General features: G+C 45.6%; 1 protein-coding gene across 4 annotated transcripts in view; it reads left to right on the top strand.

The window, feature by feature from the left end:
• ASTN1 (astrotactin 1) overlaps window positions 1-20,695 on the top strand; it is a gene marked incomplete at its 3' end in the record, with an annotated part of 255,598 nt that overhangs the window by 224,373 nt on the left and 10,530 nt on the right. For all 4 annotated transcript variants that reach the window (XM_084866119.1, XM_084866117.1, XM_084866118.1 and 1 more), the window contains 4 exons: window positions 13,150-13,418; window positions 14,945-15,078; window positions 18,549-18,700; window positions 19,700-19,835. In XM_084866119.1, coding sequence (XP_084722245.1) covers window positions 13,150-13,418; window positions 14,945-15,078; window positions 18,549-18,700; window positions 19,700-19,835 — 691 coding nt within the window. The remainder of the gene's footprint in view (window positions 1-13,149; window positions 13,419-14,944; window positions 15,079-18,548; window positions 18,701-19,699; window positions 19,836-20,695) is intronic.

Genomic DNA, 20,695 nt, shown 5'->3' with positions numbered 1-20,695 from the left:
TGAATTATCTTCCAGGACACTTGATACTGTGGGAATGATGAGTAAATCCAAGGTCCTATAATTCAAGCTTTAAAATGGAATTCATGATGTAATGTACCTTGTTTCCTGTATTTCTCTGTGTGGGTTTGATTCTAGATTGGTGCAAAGGAAAAATACCACTGCCCTCTTGATAACCTAGAAAGGGTTTTATTTTTCTCTTTTCTTTGAAATAAGAAAGAATCTAAACCTTTTAGCACTCACTCCTTTCTATAATAATAAAAGAGTAATATGCTAATTAGACCAGACAACTGAATGACCTTTCAGATGTCCTTCCAGATCACCTTCTGGATGAAACTTGGGCTGCAAGGGCCAAGTCCCTCTCATGAATTTTGTGCATTAGGCCTCTAGTCTATACTAATAAAAAGGATAATATGTAATTAGACCGGAAGACCTTCCAGGAGACCTTCTGGATGTCCTTCCAGACAAAGCCATGGTGGCAGGGCCAAGGCAGAGGCAGTTAGGGGCAAGCAGGTCAGCAGTGGAGGGCAATTGGGGGCAATCAGGCCAGCAGGCAAAGTGGTTAGGGGCAGTCAGGCAGGCAGGCAGGTAGGTGAGCGGTTAGGAGTCAGTGTTCCTGGATTGCGAGAGAGATGTGGGATCGGGTCTAAACAGGCAGTCAGGCATCCCCTGAGGGGTCACAGATTAGAGAGGGTGCAGGCTGGGCTGAGGGACACACACCACCACCCCCTGTGCACGAATTTTGTGCACTGGGCCACTAGTCTATGTATATAAAAGGCTAAGCCAATAGGTGTGACACACATTGACCACCAGGGCTGCTGAGTAACACAGCCCTCTCGCACTCCAGGACCCCTTGGGGGATGTCAGACTGCTGGTTTTGGCCCAATCCCGAAGGCCAGGTCGAAGGACCCCACCTGCCAGAGAGACCCCGCTCACTCTGCAGATGCCTTTTATGTCCTGGTGCCCAGTCCTGCCCCACTGGCCACCTTCTAATTAATTTTTTCAATGTGCACGTATCTGTGCACCGGGCCTTTAGTGTGTTATAAATATTATTTAAGACATGGAATGAGGTCCCTTAAATGCTGCCTTTTATATGCCATCTACCCCATGCCATTACCCTCCAAGTAGTAGGGCATTTGGGGAAAACTATTTTGTAAGCAGAAAAGTTGACTTGAGGGATCAGAACTTCCTCTTGTTCCACTTGTGTAGACTTTTTCTTGAAGTGATTAAAGCTCAGCATGATCACAGCATCTTTCCTTACCTACCCGCCCCCCACCATTCATTGAAATATCATCCATAAATAATAGAGTTGTTTAGTTTTGCCAAACAGTAATGATGCCTAAGGAATGTACTGCCCACTTTTATCTCTTTTACATATTGGGGCTACTTTTAGAATGTTTAAAAAGTATTCTGACAGTATTTAGAAAGTAAATTATTCTTGCTTAGGATGGAGATCAGAAGACTGCCTGAGTCAGAATTACTTTGTGTGCCTGATAAGATGCAGGTTCCCAGCTCCTCCCCACTGACTTAGGGAAATATCAAGAAGCTTAAATCAAGAATAATAGAAGTTTAACATTTGGCTGTTAAAATGGACTTGAACCCATGCTTCTGAATGGCTCTGCCTGCTAGGACATCGCTGGCAAGTGGGTTGCCTGGTATCCACATGAATACTTCTGCTAGGCCAGAGCTCGCCATTGCCAAGGCTGCCCACCTCCTTGACTTCAGCTGTAAGTTATTACCAAAATGGCCTCCAGAGGAATCAAGATCTTGCTTTAGCCTGCATGCATCCTCCAGAGTAGTTTTAAAACTTTCTCCGGATCATGCCCAAAGGCTCTCTCCCATGCCTCTAATATCACTCCTATCTTATCGTCTACTTTTCTATCCACTTCCCCAGACGTGCACAGTAGAAAATGAGCTTTATTTCTTATTTATCTGTGTATATGAGTACTGAGTACTGTACCTGACATAATAGGTGCTCAGTGAAAATTTGTGGTTCTCTAAACTCATCCTCTTATCATTTCCCCTCTTGGATCTTAACTCCACTCTCTGAGATACACAAAATTCATGTGGTTCCACTTCTGCATGACAGCCCTTCAAATATTTACAGAGAGAACTGCTAAGCCTGCTTCTGAATCTCCTTGTCTCCATCCCAAACTGCCTTAGTTCCTATGACATTGTGTCCGGGTGACCTGCAATCATGACAGTCCACCCTTTTGTCAGATCTCTATCTACTTGGGTCACCCAGAACTGAACCAACTCATGGTGTGTAGCTTGAGGCAGCTGTTCCTCTCCATTACCTTGGTTACCACACACTCTGATACAATGGGAGATATGCTGTTGGCCTAGCAGCACGCTCCCTTCATTGCCAGGCTCTGCATCTTGTAGCCTTTGCTTTCCCGAGCATACTGCTGTTTTTGCCATTTACAAATGGTGCTGCAACCAGGCCGAGCCATCGAGCCCCTCGAAAACCAGTGTGGGTGCAGCTCTCATAATGAGAGTGTTATTAAGGTTGGACAGGCAGCTGCAGAGACCAGTGTCTGAGAACAGAGGGCATGCATGGGTCACTAAGGGGTGAAAGAACCCGGTCCACTCAGTGCATTTTAAACTCAAGAGATGAGGGACTTGTGCAGAATCCAAAATTGCCACCAGGAGCCACAGTCTATTTGAGCTGGTGGCTCCAATGGGCAGGAAGGCAGCATAAATCTCAGTGAGGCAAAGCTAAGTGGTAACAGTCTTTAAGTTCTGTCATACGTAGTTAATTTGCAGAATAAATTGGTCGGGGCAGCAAAAGGATTTAACATCTGAATTCATTTGAAAAACAGAAGCTAGATGAGTATCGAGAGGAAAATGGAGACATTACAACATTCCCTTGCTGGCTGGAGTGGTGTTATTACTGAATAATATTTTTATTAAAAATTTCTAGATTGTTTGATAGTTAAAATATTTATAAGACAGACGCTGCAGCAGCTCAGCAAGGCATTAACCTCTCTGACTGGGGAGCCACATAAGCCCCAAGTGATTCCCTGCATCTCATTCAGGTGAGCATCCCCCCACATCTACTCACACCCACACCTTCTGTGTACATGAGTGTGCAGCTGAGGTTTTGCCATTTCAGAATTGACCGGGGATTTCCCTAGATGATGCTCCTCTTCTCCAGGTTTGAAGCCAGAAAGAGAAAGAGATGACTAGGCAGGAACTGGAGCATACAGGTCAGGAGGCGGAATCAATGTGTAAGGGTGAAATGGAGTCAGGTAGAGAATGTTGCTGCCTGGTGGTTTTGGCAAAGCTAAAGGCGCCCCCTAGCGGATAAATGGTGTCACGTGCTACATAGAGGGAAACCTTAATTAATCTGAGTGTGGATAAAGCAGGAGCTCAGGGAGGCCCCCAGCGGAGCCCTCACCACTAGCAGAGGCTGAAGCTGGTGCTGGGAGCTCCCTTTCCTCTGCACCCTCTCTGTTTCTATTTTTTTTTTCTGGGCTATCTTCTTGAGTTTTCCTGCCTCTCTCTTCGGGGAGATGAAGTAGTTGGGAGGCACCTACCCCTGAAATAGGAAAACCCAGAGCACAGAAGAAAAAGCCTTAATCTCCAGGCAAGTGCACAGCCATTCACATGGACTCTCTGCTTATGGAGATTGGGCGGTAGTAGCCCGCAGGTGTTCCCCATTTCCACCTCTCTGCTCCCTCTCTCCATGCCGCTCCATCTATGGCCAACCAGCAGGGATAACCCAGTGCATCTCTGCACATTTGAAGGCTGTGACTCTGAATCTATTCGTCTGTTTATTTTGATGTTGACAAGAGGCCACACAGCCGCTGCAGGGTCTTGGGATGCTGATGGAGAGGAAACTTCTTCCAGTCATCCCTGCACCTTGGCTGGAAGTCCAGGGGATGGACAGTAGCTCCCAAATGGCCCGCCAATGCATCGTCACCAGCTGTGGTCAGGGAGGGCTCACAGTCAGTCACCATGTTGAAGGCTGTGGACACTGCAGTGGGTTGAATATGTTTCCTTAACATTCATACTACCTGGAGCCTCAGAATGCAAGCCCTGCTTATTTGGAAGCAGGGTCTTTGCAGATGTAATTATGTTGAGATGAGGTCATACTTACAGTGAGTCCTAAACCCAATGACTGGTGTCTTTATAAGAGCAAAAAGAGGGGGATTTGGACTCAGACACCCACAGATTGGGGTGATATAGCTACAAGTCAGGGAACTCCAGGGGATGCTAGGAATGCAGGCACCACCAGAAGCTGGAAGAGGTAGGGCAGGGTCTTCCCTCAAGTCTGGGGGAGCATGGCCCTTCCAGCCCCTGGATTTCAGGCTCTCAGCCTGCAGACTGGAGCAATACATTATTATTGTTTTAAGCCACTCAGTTGGCAATGTGTTAGGGCAGCCCTAGGAAACTAAGAAGAAGAGACTTAGTGAGGACAGAAACCTTGGTGATCCACTCAGAGTCCCATGAAAGACATTTGGTGAACAAAGAAATGGGACCACAAGAGGCAGGTGAAAAATAGGCAGCAGGTAAACATTACAGAGGGTGGGTATCAGATAATACGGGAACCAATTTATTGCAATTCATCCAAGACTGAGGGAAGTGTCTGCAGAGTATCAAGTGCTGGGCTCCAGGGACACACAATGAGTGAGACTCCCCCCTGGAAACAGACAAGACATGAAGGCAGACCTAGTCGACACAAGTGAGGTCAATGCTCTGCTGGACACGGGTATGAAGACCCATGGTATCATTTATGGCAAAGGCAGGAGTGGAAAGCACTCAATAAATATTTGGAGGGAGGGAGACAGGAAAGACAGACATTTTGGGGGGTGAGGAAAACAATGAAATCAGCCCAGTCTACCACACCCCTGGCACTTAGCACCTCCAGATCCTTCCACCGAGCCTGGCCTGGCCTTTGTGGCGAAGCCTAATGAAGCTTTGGGTTGTCACTTGAGGAATTGCAGGCAAAGACTAGGAAGAGCTAACGTCCCTTTGCTTCTTTCCATCTCTTAATATTTGTTGAATTCTTACCAACTACAGGGCATTGGGTGAGAGCCATGGCAGTCCACCAAGAATAAGGTAGCTCTTACCCCAGGGACTCACATTCTAGCTCAGATTTTTAACCAGTGTGCTGCAGGTTTTTAAAACATACAGTACCTGTCTATTTAGGAGCCATAACCTCTTTTTCTTTAAATTATCAAATAAAAAAATGACAACAGGCAACACAACAATAGACAACCCATGTGAATGAATCAAAATTATACCTATTTTATTTGAGAGAAAAAAAAGTTTGGTTTTTTTTTTTTTTTTTTTTTTTTTTTTTTGAGCTACAGAATTTCAGAAATTAGTTAATGTGTGCCATGAAATGAAAGAGTTTGAAAATGCTGGTCTATCTAAGAAGGGCTCATTTTTTTAGTCAATGCTTCAGTTACTTGGATTTTGTCTGTGTGTCTTGAGACAAATGGGCTGTGTGGAGCTGGGTCTCCAAGCAGTGGTTGCATCTCTCAGCTATCCTCACCGTTTCCTTCTCACACCAAGGTCAAGATTGGACAGGGGGTCACAGCTCGACAAAGGCTATCTTTCTGTTATTAATTCCTTGGGAGGTGCTGTTTGACTCAACCTCTTATCCCAAATGTCATTTCACTGTGACTGACCAAAAAGACACTGACAGAGGCTTTGATGCATTTCATCCATTTGTCATTAAATTAACTGTTCCCAGGCCAAAGTGGACTACCAATGCTTGGCAAAGAGAAAGCACTACTCTTACACCAAAACTTCACGAACCTAATTAGCCAGGAACCTCAACCAGGCAATCATTGGTTTGATAACACGGCCATTAAGAGGAGGCAATCTTAACAAAATGGAACCTTATACTATTGATCAATTCTTAAAAAGCCATTTGGGTTATAGGTACCATTTTATTTCTGTCTCCCACAGCTTCCAAATCTGCATAGTCATAATTGATGAATAAAATTATCACCTTGGAGGCACCTTGGGGAAAGGTTTAATCCTGTTTCCTAGGCAGTGCTTCATGGGTCAGGCAGAAAATTGGAAAATTGCATTTTTAGAGAAGAAAAATGTCAACAAGGATTGGAGGAAATGTAAGCATTTTCTGGCTAAGTATCAATTAAAGAAAAATTCAATTTTCCAAAAGACACCTTTTCTTGAGCCTCCCAGTTAATGACGCTTTGCTGCAGTGCATAGTGGGTATTGATGACAGCTAATTACCACACTAGACCTCCTTACACCCAGAGATGCTGCTCATGCTTATAACAAAGACCATCTGCTATTTCCAGAAACTTCCTGAAGAAATACCAAAGCACTAGATCTGAAGTGCACAGTAACTTTCATTTTAGAACAGAAAATAAAGGCTACATCCTGACAAAGGATTTAAAAGAAAATTTAATTCAGTTTTAGGAAAGGACCAAAATATAAATTCTTTGGAGGTGGAGCTTTTTCTGGACATGGTGAGCCAGTGGTTTTCTAGTATTTAATCCCCAAAGAAAAATGTGCTTCTTCTGAGCTCTGGGAGTGCTGAGTGTGTAGCTGGAAGTGTGGATGGGTCCTGTGTGCAGGCTGAGACTGGGCGAAGTAGAAACCTGCAGAAAACGCAGGTGTTCATGTTTCATCCTTCTAGCCATCCTGGTTCCAGATGCCTTTCTCTCTTTCACTATCACAACCACTGCCCTTTTTGCTGGTGAAGTAGAACACATGATTCTTAATCTCAGTATGACTGCTGTCACCCTGCTCCACCCACACAGTGATGCATCTCCCATCTCAGCCACCTTTGGTACCCAGAGGCTTACAGGCCCCAAACACCAGCTAGGCCCTTTGTCACTTGGTGACATTAGTGGCTATAACCTTCTCACATTTTCTAGTCGCAAAAGAACCACTGCCTACTCGTCCGCATCATAGTTGGCTTTTCCTTTTATTAAGCTTAAGTCCTTCAGTCCCAAGGTAGTGAATTACCCAATGCACATTAATGAATTTTGAAATGCAAGTGTAGGTTTCACAAAATTTGCACAATGCACTTTTGTCAGTATTTCCCTCAATCTGTGTAACTAGATGATATTTGACCAATGCCCACTTGTACATGAAAGCGGCAGAACCCACTCTGGATTGATGCCCCTCTTCTTAGAAGAAAACTAGACCATCTCCAAAGTACCTAGGCCAGTCAGACAAGAAAGGAATTTAAACCCCCCGCCTGTCCAGTGAGTACCTGCTGAACACAGACAATTGTCACTTTGTACACAGGTCATTCTAAGTGACTTATTAATTCAACAAACACTTGTAGGCATTCAGTAAATATTTGTATAATGAATTGTTGAATGTATTAGGCATTCGACAATGTGGGATATTACAGTGAAGAACGAGATGTAATTTCTCCCCTCAAGGAGCCACCGTGTGATAGGGTGGCTGGGGCCAGGGCACATAAGTAGACAGGCATTGCGAGAATAATTAAATTTGGAGCATACTCACTATGTCCCGGGCGCTGCTAAACTCTCTTCATGGAATACACCATTCATCTTTACCAAGCCTTATTAAGTCAGGTCAGTTATCTCTTTTTTTATGTATGAGAGAGGTCAGGCCCAGAAAGGTTAAGAAACTCGCCTTACATTGCACAGCTAGCAAGTGGGAAGATCAGAAATCAAACCAGGCAGCCTGACTGAGACCTCACACTTTAGACTGCATTGCTCTGGGCAGCAGTGGGCTGGCAGTGAGGTGGATGGCTGGGGGTAAAGGATGTGCTTAAGGAGCCTGGGTGATTGACTGGGAGAGTAGGACAGAACCAGCAGTGCAGCCATGATTTCTGCCTCTAGCACCTAGGAAGTCGGTGCCTTTGCTGAACTGGGGCCTGCAAAGAGGACAAGTGTTGGGGCAAGTGTGGAGGGAATGTGGATGGCAGTTGGGGGCACATTGATTGAAGTGCCTGCTGGACAGACATCTGAGTGGATTTCTGGATAAGCATGTTAAGGTTCTGGTAAATGTGGAGGAGACCGGGCTGGAGATGTGGAATTGGGTGTCATCAGAATAATGCTTTGTTCCTTCTGCTTGCTTGAAACTTGGGTGAATGGCTAGAGACTGTTCACAAATGCTTTGGTTTTATTATGTTTGACTGATTTAAAAAAAATTGAATCTCTTATCAAGACTTAATATATTCCACCCTTCCCTCTTTAATATATTTATGGAGAGATGGATGGGTGGGTGGGTGGATAGATAGATAGATAGATAGATAGATAGATAGATAATTGTAGGTAATAGGTAGATGGTAGATATAGATGGTAGATATAGATGGGTGATAGATAGATAGGGATCTATACACCTAAACTAGGCAAAGTGTCAAAGATAAGGAAGACACCCCAGGGTGCTCATTATCTCACACAGAGACCTAAAGATGGAGAGAAGTGGCTGGTTCATGCCCTATCCTTTTCCTTTAATTATCCACTAAAGGCCCAGTGCACGAATTCATGCACCAGTGAGTTCCTCAGCCTGGTCTACGGGATGGGGCTGAAATTGGCTCTCTGACATCCCCCAAGGGGTCCTAGATTGCGAGAGGGCACAGGCCAGGCCGAGGGACCCCACTGGTGCATGATTGGGACCAGGATCAGGGAGAGATGCCGGAGGTTGGCCAGCCAGGAAGGGACCATGGGAGTGCTCCAGGATGTGTCGGGCCTATCTCACACAGTCCCAATTGGCAGGACTCCAGCAGCAAGCTAATCTACAGGTTGGAGTGTCTGCCTCCTGGTGGTCAGTGCACATCATAGCTAATGGTTGAATGGCCTTAGCATATTACATTTTGATTGGTTGAGCAGCTGACTAGCCAACTGGACACTTAGCATATTAGGCTTTTATTATATAGGATTGTACTCTATTTTGCTCAGAGAGTGTGTCCCTTGGCAGGTCTGGGAGTTCAGATTAAGTCATCCAGAGTCACTGAATCTCCTCTGAGATTGATTCCACCTGCATGCCTGGACAGAAATGTGATTTCAGATGACTCAGGACACCTGTGTGAACCATAAGGGGTGGAGATGGGGAGAGCACCTGTATGGGGGTGTCAGTGGGCTCAGGGCTCAGTGTGCTGTGTCAGTGTGCTATTTGCTTGCTCTGTGTCAAACTGTCTCTCCTGAGGATCCACGCCATCTCCAGAAGCTGAGCTCTGACTAGCTTACATCTGATTCCTCACTGCCTAATGAACTGCCTCTGTAGCTCTGGCTGTGATGTCATTAGCATCACATTGCCTTGGGCACTAACTTGAGAGATTCTTACAGCAGCCCCAGAATCCTACAAGAATTATACCAATTTACTTCATAACCACTCATTCACCTTGGTGACCTGTCAGTTCCCACCAGCATAGTGGGCTGGCATGAGATTGGCTCAGTCACTTTTATCATCATGAGTCCAGATGGGTCAATATGTACCTGCCCAAGGCCATGGGCACGGCCATGGTGAGATTTTGAACATCTGGAGGCCAGTATTCTCATACCCCAATATTCTGTGGGGGAAATTCATCCACTGTGTGCCATAGGTACAGTTTTAGCCTCAAACAAATGGCATTTATTTATAGCAAACTGTATTTTCAGAATGCTTTGCAGTTTGGGGGCTGTGAACTACATTTCATGTTGGCTCTTCTTCCGTTGTGAGAAACCTGAGTGCCTGGCTGGACCCCAGCGCCTTCCCTGAGAGCAGTGGGGTGGGCTCTGCAAAGAGGTGAAAGAAGGCCACAACCACACCCAGTATCCTCCATCAGAAGGTGCCTAGGCTAATGGTAATCTTTTAAGACCCTAATTGTAGCTTATTTCTTATGTCCAGAGACTATGTACTTGTTGAAATAGAATATTCATTTTATTAAGAGACACTGTAGTGTCAAATTACTAGAGCATTTCTACCCAGGTTCAAGATGGTGGAAGGGGGCAGAAGCACCCGCGGGCTGTAATTGGAGTGGGCCATAGAACCATAGGAAATGGGGCGGAGTCTCCTCCCTACCACTCTCCACACACTGACCCCTCACACCGGTGCCAGCATGAGGGGAGGTAAACCAAGTGTCAGACATCAGACTCTGCTGAAGCTTTTAGGATTTGGACGAGCTTCACTTGCCACAGATGTGATGGTTGTAAGTGCTCTCTTTGGGCAAAGGGAGATTTATCTGGCTTTCCACCAGACTCCATCATTTTAAGGAGCATTTCCCAATTGTATCTTTAACCGCGCATGGGAAAATGTGTTTCCTCCTTGAAAAATCTCTCACACATCTCTATTCTTTGCCGGAGTCTTCCGGGAGTTCACTGCTCATCACTTCTGTGTAAATCCAGCTCCTCTCTAGGCAGCTCATCTTGCCTGGTGGGAGGACTGGACTGGCAGGGCTGCTAGTCTTGGTCTCGGGCGGGGCTCGCTCTTCTGGACTGGTATAGTTTCAGGAGAGGGCAAACTTGATTCTGAATTACAGCAAGAGTTGGGTGGCTTCCCACCATATTCTTTTGCACCCTCCTTTCCTTGCCTCTCTTCTCCCTGGCCTTGTACCTGTCCAGGACTGAAAGATATAGGGGATGGGGAGAGGGAGTGCTGCATCTTGATTTTTTTAAATTTTCTTTGAATTTATTGGGATAACAGTGCTTAATAACATTAAATAGGTTTCGGATTAGCATCTCGATTTTAATTTGGGAAGCCAGAAGACAGCAGCAAAGGGAGCAGCCTCTCAAATGTTCACAGCAATTAAAGCCTTAATGATAGATTGCTGAAGGGCTGGAGGCTGTCACTAAGCTCCAGATGGTGTGGGGTCGCAGTGCCCTCTAGTGTCAGACCTGAACATTCTGAATAGTGACCTGAGTTTTATACAAGGATATGGATGGACGTAGGAGGTGACGGGCGTTCCTGGGTATTTGGGGATTAAAGGTGAGAGAAAAGGTATTTCGTGGCATCTTATTCTCCCCTAAAGCAAATTATACTACACGTGAATAATATTGAGTGGGATTTTTATTTTCTCCTCTAGTTTCGTTTTCCCTTGATCATCTTGTATTTTTCTCCTTAGGCTAAGTTGGATGGAATTGTTTTACTCATTAATGATGTATTAATTGCTAGAGAAAATTTGTGCCACTACAATTTTTTTTTAAGTAGCCATGTGTCACTTTTCCATAAGTTTATTTTCTGTGATGCCTAAGTGGTCACAGAATGTATCACCATTTGTTTCCTCTCACAGAAGTCATTTTAGACTTAATATCACCACCTAGTGGTTACTTTGTAGAAACCTTTTCTAGGACGCTAGGACCAGGACGGTTGTGGGCTGATCATGAATTGCAATGCATCTGATTCTAGGTTAAGTTGGATGGAATTGTTTTACTCATTAATGATGTATTAATTGCTAGAGAAAAATTGAGGGCCAACCCGGAGACCCTTCAGCGCTCTGGTAAGGCTTGCAAGGCAAAATTTTAAAACTCTTATCTTGAAAAAAAGCACTGTATCTTTACTGTTCATTTTTTTAAAAATTCGCTCACTTCCCCAATGAATGAAGGCATGTTTTTCTAGAAATAACATCAAGAAATCAAAAACCTTATCCCACCCCCACTTATCCTTGCCAGGAGCTGGGTGAGGACTTTACAAACACTCCCAGCCATGAGTTACAGAAGCCTGAATGTCAATCAAGATTTACACATTGTTTGGAGTGACTTTGGAGCTAGCTGGTGTGGGCTCCTGGGTCTCCTATTTAATAACACCGGTCTTGGGTTTGGTATGTGCAGGAATGTAGTTATCTTGAAAATCCAGGAAGGGCTTGAGCTCAACTCTAGATACTTTATTAAACCAATGCAAATGTGAAATAAATTGTATCCTACATTGATAGTCACTGAGTGAGCCCTTTGCCTTAGAATGCACGAGGAGCCCACGTCCATGGAGCTGCGGGGTAGAAATGCCTCTTCTGTATAACGGAGATGCTCATCTGCACAACAGCAAGGCTGCGGAGCCTCGTATCACACAGCAAACAAGAGGGGAGAGCGAGCACTGCCTCGGCCCCACAAGAGAGAAGGCTGCTATGAAGTCAATGAGTCGTATCTCGCAATCACCTTCTGGAACCACTTTGCAAAGCCTTCTTCCCAGACCCCCCAAAGATCTCCCATCAAACATCGCATTCTCGTTGTGAGAGGACAAAATGGATGGCCTATCCGCCCATTGTATCGAAAGGCCCAGTGACCTCCCTGCAGCTATTGCATGTTTGGGCTACCAAGGGGTCAGGGAACTCTTAAGGAACTAGGGGTTTTTTGCCAGCAGACTCTACTTCCATCTCCCATAGAATTAATAAGCAGAAAATCGTGAAGGCTTGGAAAAGAAATACCAAGCAGTGCTTTATTCCACAGGGGACAAACTGTTACTTTCTGGTAGGCATTTCCAATGTCTGTCACTAAAAATAAATCAAGAGCCCCCCAACTCCCCTTTACATATCAATCAGGGTGGTATGGACCCATTTCTCAGGCTTTGGAGTGAAAATCTTTTTGAAAAAGACAAAGTTCCTTTCACATCTTTATTGCATTAATTAATAATGAAGCTGAGATGTCCTATGACAGAATTGGATTCAAATTTCAGATCTCACCATACAATAGCTGTGAGCTTGAGGCTCTTGGCCTGACTTTTCTCATCTATAAAATGGGTGTAATGATAGAATTCCATGCAAAGAGCTGATGTAAAGCTGGTTATGATCAGATATCACATTCCTGGAATATACAGGCTCAGTAAACCTTACTCATAGGTATGGTTAGACTATGATGATGATTATTTGCATGTACTTAGCTACCATCATGTGCTTTAAAATCATTCTGGCCTTTATTCATTAGCAGTGCTGGAGGGAGTACTGTTCAGACCTTCATTCTCTGGATGCAGAACTGTCACTGCTGTTACTGCTTGCATTACGGATGGCAGTCATGGACCTGCACACAAAATGCAGAAGCATCCCCGAGAGGATCAGTGGGGCTGATGCTGCTCAGCCAGGAAACAGCCTACTCTCCTGGTGGGGGGATCTGGGAGGAGGGGTTCCCCAGATGGAGCCAGATGACAGAATCACATTTTTACCCCCTCTGTGACATTTCCTGACCACTCCAGGATTTGACTCTGGTGCTCGGGGCCATGAGGCCATGCAGTCCTTGTTCTTCCCTCCCTCACTGTTCCTTTTCTTTCTGTGTCTGGCAGGCAACTCCCCATCTGACGAGTCAGAGGAGCGGGAAAGAGACCCCAAGGTGCTAACATTCCCAGAATACATCACCAGCCTGTCAGAGTCTGGCACCAAGCGCATGGCAGCCGGAGTCCGCATGGAGTGCCAGAGCAAGGGACGGTGCCCCTCGTCCTGCCCCTTGTGCCATGTGACATCCAGCCCTGACATCCCTGCCGAGCCGGTTCTGCTAGAGGTGACCAGAGCAGCCCCCATCTATGAACTGGTGCCCAATAACCAGACCCAGCGGGTAAGAGGCCTGGGACTCTTGGTTCAGGGAGGCAACAACAGAGGGTGTTGCCAAGGGCCCGAGGAGGTGACAGGTGCAGCTGAGCCCATGCTAGACTATGGATAGTGAGATTTTTTGTTTAATCTAAGCACCTATTTTCTTATATTTGCATAGTAATTCAAGTCAATGCATTCACAATTCCCATAGTAATGACTCAGCAGTCAAACTGAACATTCGGGAGGGTTTGAACACCAGGGGCTGGAAGGAAAAAGGTAGATAGGGAGGCATAGCCGTTTGCAGTCACCAAAGTCATTGTTCAGAAAGCCTCAGGGGACAGTCTTGGGAGAAGTTCAGCTCTGCCTCCTCTTGTTGGCTGCTGCAGTGAGAGTGGCAGGAGCACATTGGACACCTGAGCCAGAAGGAGGTGGTTTCTCACCCATCACTCTGACTCAAAATGCCATGTCCATGCAGAAGTCCCTGCCTTATATTATGGTGCAGGTCATGACATCTCCCAACCACCTCTCCATCTCCTCTGCTTCTCCCTTTCCAAAGATGCTCAGGGAAAAAGCAGGCACCCAAAGGGATAAGTAAGGAAAATGTGACTGAGGTGGTGATTTAGCTCATTTCCTCTCTTTGATCTCCTCAAGGTCATAAAGGACAGGGTGGGTCAAAACAGACACACAAAAACAGCAACAATATGGACAAAAAGAAACACCTGAAAGCTTAGGGTGGGGACTTCTGAGACTATAGGCAAAGGTGACCTTGGGGACAAGACCTTGGGGACAAGATCTCAGCAGTGATCCTATTACCTGCCTGAAAGGTGTGCCCATCCAAGTGGGGTGATAATTGCTTCCTCTGTCCTCTTTTGAGGGACACCTGGTGTGTCAGTTTCATAGGTGGTGTCTAAGCCAACAGGAGGGATTTTATGTGTGTGTTGCTCTCTTACTAGTGTCTGCCTCGGCCACAGATACTTCATTGAGTGTTTGAAAGAATTTGTCCCTTCGGTTTATAAACTCTTCAGTTTGATAGAAGTGGCCATGGGAAGAGTTGTGGGACAGAAGAGAACTCTGGCAGGCGGCTTGAGAGGGTGAAAGGAGACCCAAAGGAGGCCCAAAGCCTAGAGTGACAGTGGCTCTACTCCACTGCCCAGCCCTGCCCTGCTTGTCTTCTGGCAGGATGAAGAGGCCAAATAAGGATGCAGAGAGGCATTTGAGAAATAACTAAGTGCCTCTGGGCAGAGGGAAGAGCAGTAAAGGCAAGTCCTCCTGACTATCTGGTAGAGAAGTCATTGTTGCTGGAATGCAAGTGTGGAATGATGGAATAGAAAGGAGATGGCAGGTGGAATAAGACTTGTTTCCAAGGTGTCAACCACAGGGACAATTGTGATGCTAATGAAAGATGAGCCCTAGAGGTCTGGGCTTCCCAGAACAATCTCCTGGAAAGAAGTACTACTGGCTGGAAGTTACTTAAGACCAAACAGAGCTTTAGTGGCCCTTGATTATGGTGACTCAGCCTGGAGACCTGACACTCTTTGCCCTCTCTTGCAGCTCTTGCAGGAAGCCACCATGAGCTCCCTGTGGTGCTCCGGGACTGGAGATGTCATCGAGGACTGGTGTCGCTGTGACTCCACTGCATTTGGGGCTGATGGGCTCCCCACGTGTGCGCCTCTGCCACAGCCTGTGTATGTGTCCCTTTACTTTTCTCTCTCTCAGGCATGCCTCAGCATTATTCCTCAAACACTTACTAGAGAAAGTCTACCATTAGCAAAGCTATGGGCTAGATGCTGGGAAACAGAGAGAAAACCATGATGCTGCATCTGGAAGGCAGGTGCACAAACTGTAATTGTAGGAGGAATGGTTTGATAATAGTTATATGAGACATATAAGTGAAGGCTTCATGAAGGAGGTGAAACTTGAATGTCTTCTCGAAGGTGGAGATAGTAGTACAGCATGGCCAGAAGGTAAGGGGTAATAGTGCTATTGCCTTGGAAGAAGTCAAGTCTATAATGAGGCCACTGGTGTCAGTCCGTGTGGAGCAGTTAGATGCTGTTATTCCTCCTTGTAATAGATAAGGGAATGGGTTCCTATAGACTGAGGAATTTTCCAAAGAGCAGAGCCATGGCTAAGAGGCATTGCTATCAGCCATCACAGTGTGGAGAGGCTACAACTGAGAGATGACTTTGGGTGGAAGCATTGGGGCTTGGTGGCTGACTGGGTGTGAGAAGGAAGGAGAATTGAGAATGGACTTAGGCTTATGACCTGGGTGTCTGGGAAGATGAATAGGCCACAAATGAGAAAACAAGCATCAAAGAAGACGCAAGTGTGAGGAAGAGGCTGGTTCCGTGGGGGCCTGTCTTGGAGTTACAGTGGGGCAGTTCTATAGCAGTGGCCAGTGGTCAGAGGGAAAGATAGTTTGGAGCTGCATAAAAAAGTAACTACTAGGGATAAGACTGAATTCAACTCAAAGAAATGAGAGAGAGAACACAGCTCCGAGAAAGAATGTTCCAGAATAAGTATCAACTGGGAAGAGCAGAGGGTCAGGGATGAATATGGCGGGGGGGGGGGGGGGGTAGAACGAGATCTGCATTTGAGGAATGAATAAGTAAGAGTGCTACAAAGGTGGCTGAGAATGAACATGTCCAATATCTTGCCCCTCACGGGAAGGCTACACAAACTGGCTGAACAGCCTGTGAATCCTGATGGGCTAGAGCCCAAGGCAGGGCCCCCTTCTAGTCTCTGCTATAGCATCTGTCATTGGAGTGGAGCATAGGACTATCATGTCTAATATGGAGTGCTGGTAGGGCAAGCTGGAGGAGCATGACCCATGGGTTGGTTAGGCAATGAAAGCGGAGTGAGGATCAGAACCTACAGTACCTGCAGGGCTGAGTAGGCAGGAGCAAGATGGCAGAAGGACCCAGCAAGTGCTAGGCTGGTCTTGGTGAACACTGCCCTCTGCCCGTTACGTGGATGTGCAGGTGGGCAGTAAAGGACCGGGACTGAACAGGAAAAGAACCAGAAAGAGGACAACACAATAGAAGAGTGTCATCACAAGCCAACATCTTCTCTTGTCCACAGCCCTTCCTTAAGTAGTTTTAGATATACCAGCCATTGGCTTCTTGCTCCTTATTGCTGTGACTTGGACTTTTAGAGTCAAAATATAATCACGCTAATTATTAGTAGAAGTCCTTCCTTTTGGTAGAAAAGGAGCTCCTAGAAGAAGATGGTGCTTCCAGACTGATTCACCAACTAAGAAATCTGCCTTTGACACTTAACACTGAATCCACCAAGCAGTTATCATCAGGGACATGAGATCTAGCCATTAGTGACTTGGGCTGGTTTTGTTCGTAAACCTGCGTTTACTAAATGTCATAGACAAACATCAAATTGGGCTACATTTTCAAGAGCAGGAACATCTATTAGGGACTTCAATTTTCTTGTTAATTCTAATTAGTAGCAGACCTTAGTTTTTTGAATTTTTGTTGGTAGTGGGAAATAGAAAAGCACTTTAGCTTTCCACACGTCTGCGTAAATCGCACACACTCCTGTTTCTCAGTAGAGGCCAGCCTTACTTCATGTTTACACAGAATCTGAGTTCTCAGAAAGGCTTAGTTACTTGCTTAAGCCTCATAATGCTTTTTCTTCAAAATAGCTTTCTGCATATGACTCTAATTAATGAATTTGTCAATATCTGCACTGTTTTGGGTCTATTCCATCTTTAATGTCATATGCAAACTATGTACTTCTCATAGGAAGCCACTGGAGAACATGTGTTTTACATTATTTTCGCACTAGCTGAATTCCTTGCTGCTGCTCCCACAGCCTCCTGTGATTTCTTTTCAAAGTTCTTATCACACATTATTATAAACACATGCATAACTATGTTTGTCTATTGACCACCCCATAAAAATAGGGACTGGAGCTGGTGTGCACACCTCTACATCTTCAGTACTTACCAAGTACATTCTTATAAGTAATGGGTAAATTAGTAAATCATTGCCAAATTGAAAATGAACATTGCTTTGGTGTGATACACTCACGGTGCCTTGCAAAGTTGATCCCTGAGACCAATGATGGGCATCTGTGAGCCTAGGAGAGGCTAGAGGACCAGGATTATGGGTGGTTATGAGATATGGGAACCAAGGATGGGGGTGAATGGCAGGAATACATGTGAGGGAGTGGAGGATGGAGTGAGCAAGAACTGGGGAAAAAGCCCAGAAGCCAGTGGTCTAGGAAGAAACAGGGAATTGGAAGCAATTGAGAAATCTGAAACCCACACATGAAGTCAGAACAAGGCAGGGAATTGAAACCACGTGGACCATTAGGAGAGGCATACTAGTGAATGTCAATAATGGTTATTGAGTGTCTGCAACATACAAAGAGGTATGAGATGGAAAGGCAAAAAGTGGTCAAGATGGACAATTTACACAGAATGAGCAGACTATGAATTGGAAAAATCAAGAAAAGAAGGGAATTGGAATCAGGTTACTATAGAAACCCAAGAACAGAAACTGAAATGAGAACCTGAGTTTGCAGACACAGGACATCAACCTGAGGACAACTTGATTTGTGGCCAGCTTTCTCTTGCCCAGCAAATCTCCTCATGAGCATTACCTCCAAACTGAGCCTGTTCCAAGGCCCACGAGCTCAGAAGGCCTGGGGAAGAAAATAGGTGGGGTCCCACCAGCAGGGCAGATACTGACAGTGCTACAGAAACTGAGCTGACCTTGATAATGCAGGCTCTCCTAGCCACCACCTTCAGCGGGCCTGGGTATTAGCAATAGAGGCACATTCTCATTGTTTAAGAGTAAATCCAGAAATTATATTTTCAAGCTCTATCAAGTGCTACCCCAAAAGCCCTGTCCCTGACCATGTGAGATGCAGGCATTCATCTTTGACTCACCTACCTATTTAATTACAAATATATGTTGAATTTCTAACCTGAAACTGGTACTTAAAATATAGATATCAAGGGTCTTCCAGAAACTTGACTCTCTGGTGAAGGAGACAAGCACTCACAGAGGTCGTTGTAACGGTTGGTTAGGATAAAGGTTAGAAGGAAGAATTTATATTTGAGGTGGCCAGTGGTGGTATAAGAAGAGCCTGCAGGTCTCAACTGGGTCTCCGCTTCACGTTTCCTCTCCTCTGCCCTCAGTTTGCGGCTGTCCACGGTGCACGAGCCCAGCAGCACCCTCGTGGTCCTGGAGTGGGAACACTCAGAGCCTCCCATCGGGGTACAGATTGTAGATTACCTCATCCGTCAAGAGAAGGTCACCGACAGGATGGACCACTCCAAAGTGGAAACTGGTGAGCATCTCCCACCACTTCCTGGACCCAGGGTGGAAAGCAGTAGAGAAAAATGCCTGCCTCCTGGCTCTGCACCAGGCCCCCAGGGCCTCAGGGCAATTCTGGAGGGGCCTGAGCAGCAGTCATCTTGTCCTTTTAAGAGTTTTTGCCTGGTAAGCATCTGACAAAATCTTGTTTTGATTTTGTTTTACTTTTTGTTTATGGAAGAGGTGTCCATTTCGTTGCCTCTAGGCACACTCACAAAGAAATAACGATACAGCACACTAGTTATCCTCGCCCATAATTAGAAAACAATTCTGTGCTAACCACTGCCATGATTACAGAAGAAAAGATTTCTTTACTAATAAGGCGAAAGCATGTGTGGACAGATTCACTTACCCCGTGTCTTGTCCTAAAGCAAACTCTGCTTTTGCTAGGACCAGCTAGAAGAAGGAAGTCTTAGAGTAGTGGAATCGCCTCTTAAATAAATGCTTCATGCCTCATTATTTCACTGTCTACATATAAGAAAGGTCAAGGTAAATCATTCCTGAAACTTACACGAGTGTGGTCACCAACAGAATGGTAGCGTCCACAGTCTAACTCAGGGTAAATATCTTACGGTAAAACTGTCACTGAGGCCTAGAGACATGGATTGCTGTCCACTGCTTCTTTCCAGGCCCTTTCCCTGATGTGCACAGGCACCACGAAGGTCTGGCAATGACCACTGACCAGAACAGCTATTCTCACCAAGGATATTGCATAAAAACTCGCAAATGTGGCATGTCCCTCTTGCCCTAGTTGCTTCTGAGCTAACTCTGGACAAACGGCTCTAAACCAGTTAGTTAAATTTGAAATAGTCATAAAAAAAAACCTATTCCTTCTAGGTCTCCTTTCTCTACCTGGAGTGTAAGAAGCCTGGGGACCAAGCCATTTTAATGTTAAGCTCTCACTGAATTGATCCTGTGTCCCCATTGCTTGGCCTTGATTTTTTATGCCTTTTCCACCCCTTCCCTCCGGCAGAAACAGTGCTGAGCTTTGTGGATGACATCATCTCCGGAGCGAAGTCTCCTTGTGCCATGCCCTCTCAGGTGCCAGACAAGCAGCTCACCACCATCTCTCTGATCATCAGATGCCTGGAACCCGACACCATCTACATGTGAGTGGCTCCTACTGCCTCGCTGTTCCCTCCCCCACACATCCGAGGCTCCTGGCTGGTTCCTTTTTGCTACTTGGATTCCTTAAGAGACTTGGAAAAATGTTTTGAGTCTCTCAAGTCTTGTCCTGATCAGCATTAAACAGAACCTTCCAGACACAGTAGGGGGAGGATCAAGAAAAATAATGTAGTCCCATCCTGCAAAGAGTTTACAACATAGAGGGGAAATAGAGAAACAACTAACCTTAACATCAGGCTGAGTGGAAAAAAACGCTAGATGGGAAAGAGCAAGGGACATGTTCAAGAGAAAGGATAGTGGTTGATTGTGACTTTCGGGGTGAATTGGATTGGGTAGATTTTCAGTTGGTAGTGTCATGTTGGAAAGGGCATACCAGGTGGCAGGAATGGCGAGGGAAAGGAAAAGAGGCATAAAGGTGAGGAGCAAAGTCATCCACAGGGTGGAAGCTGAGGGTGAGTAATAGGGATAGAAGAGAGCAAAATTGGGACCATAGAGTGAAATGCTGTATATCAGAGGAGATTATTAACTTTTTGGAGGAAAGGAGAATACCAAGAACTCTGCTTTAGAAAGCAAGCTCCAGTGGCACTGAAATAGTTTACTGAGGTTAGAGGTGGTCTGCATTTTTCTTCAAAGGACACATAGTGAACTCCATTATTGCAGCCCTGTTCTCCCTGAGAGCTCCTCCTATTCTGCCCTGTGCTCTGGGAATGACTGAAAGCTATTTGTGAAGCAGAGACACAAACGACACAAAGAGAGGAGAGATCATGATGCAGTCCAAGTCCTGATAGGAAAATTTGAGAGCTAAGGCAGAAACCATTGTGATGTAGTTCTGGGACCTTATGAC

This window comes from Pipistrellus hanaki (assembly GCF_964339955.1).
Source record: "Pipistrellus hanaki genome assembly, chromosome: 18".
In the NCBI taxonomy this organism is placed as follows: Eukaryota; Metazoa; Chordata; class Mammalia; order Chiroptera; family Vespertilionidae; genus Pipistrellus; species Pipistrellus hanaki.
The sequence above is the reverse complement of the archived record's forward strand: the minus strand, read 5'-3'. Positions and strand labels throughout refer to the sequence as shown.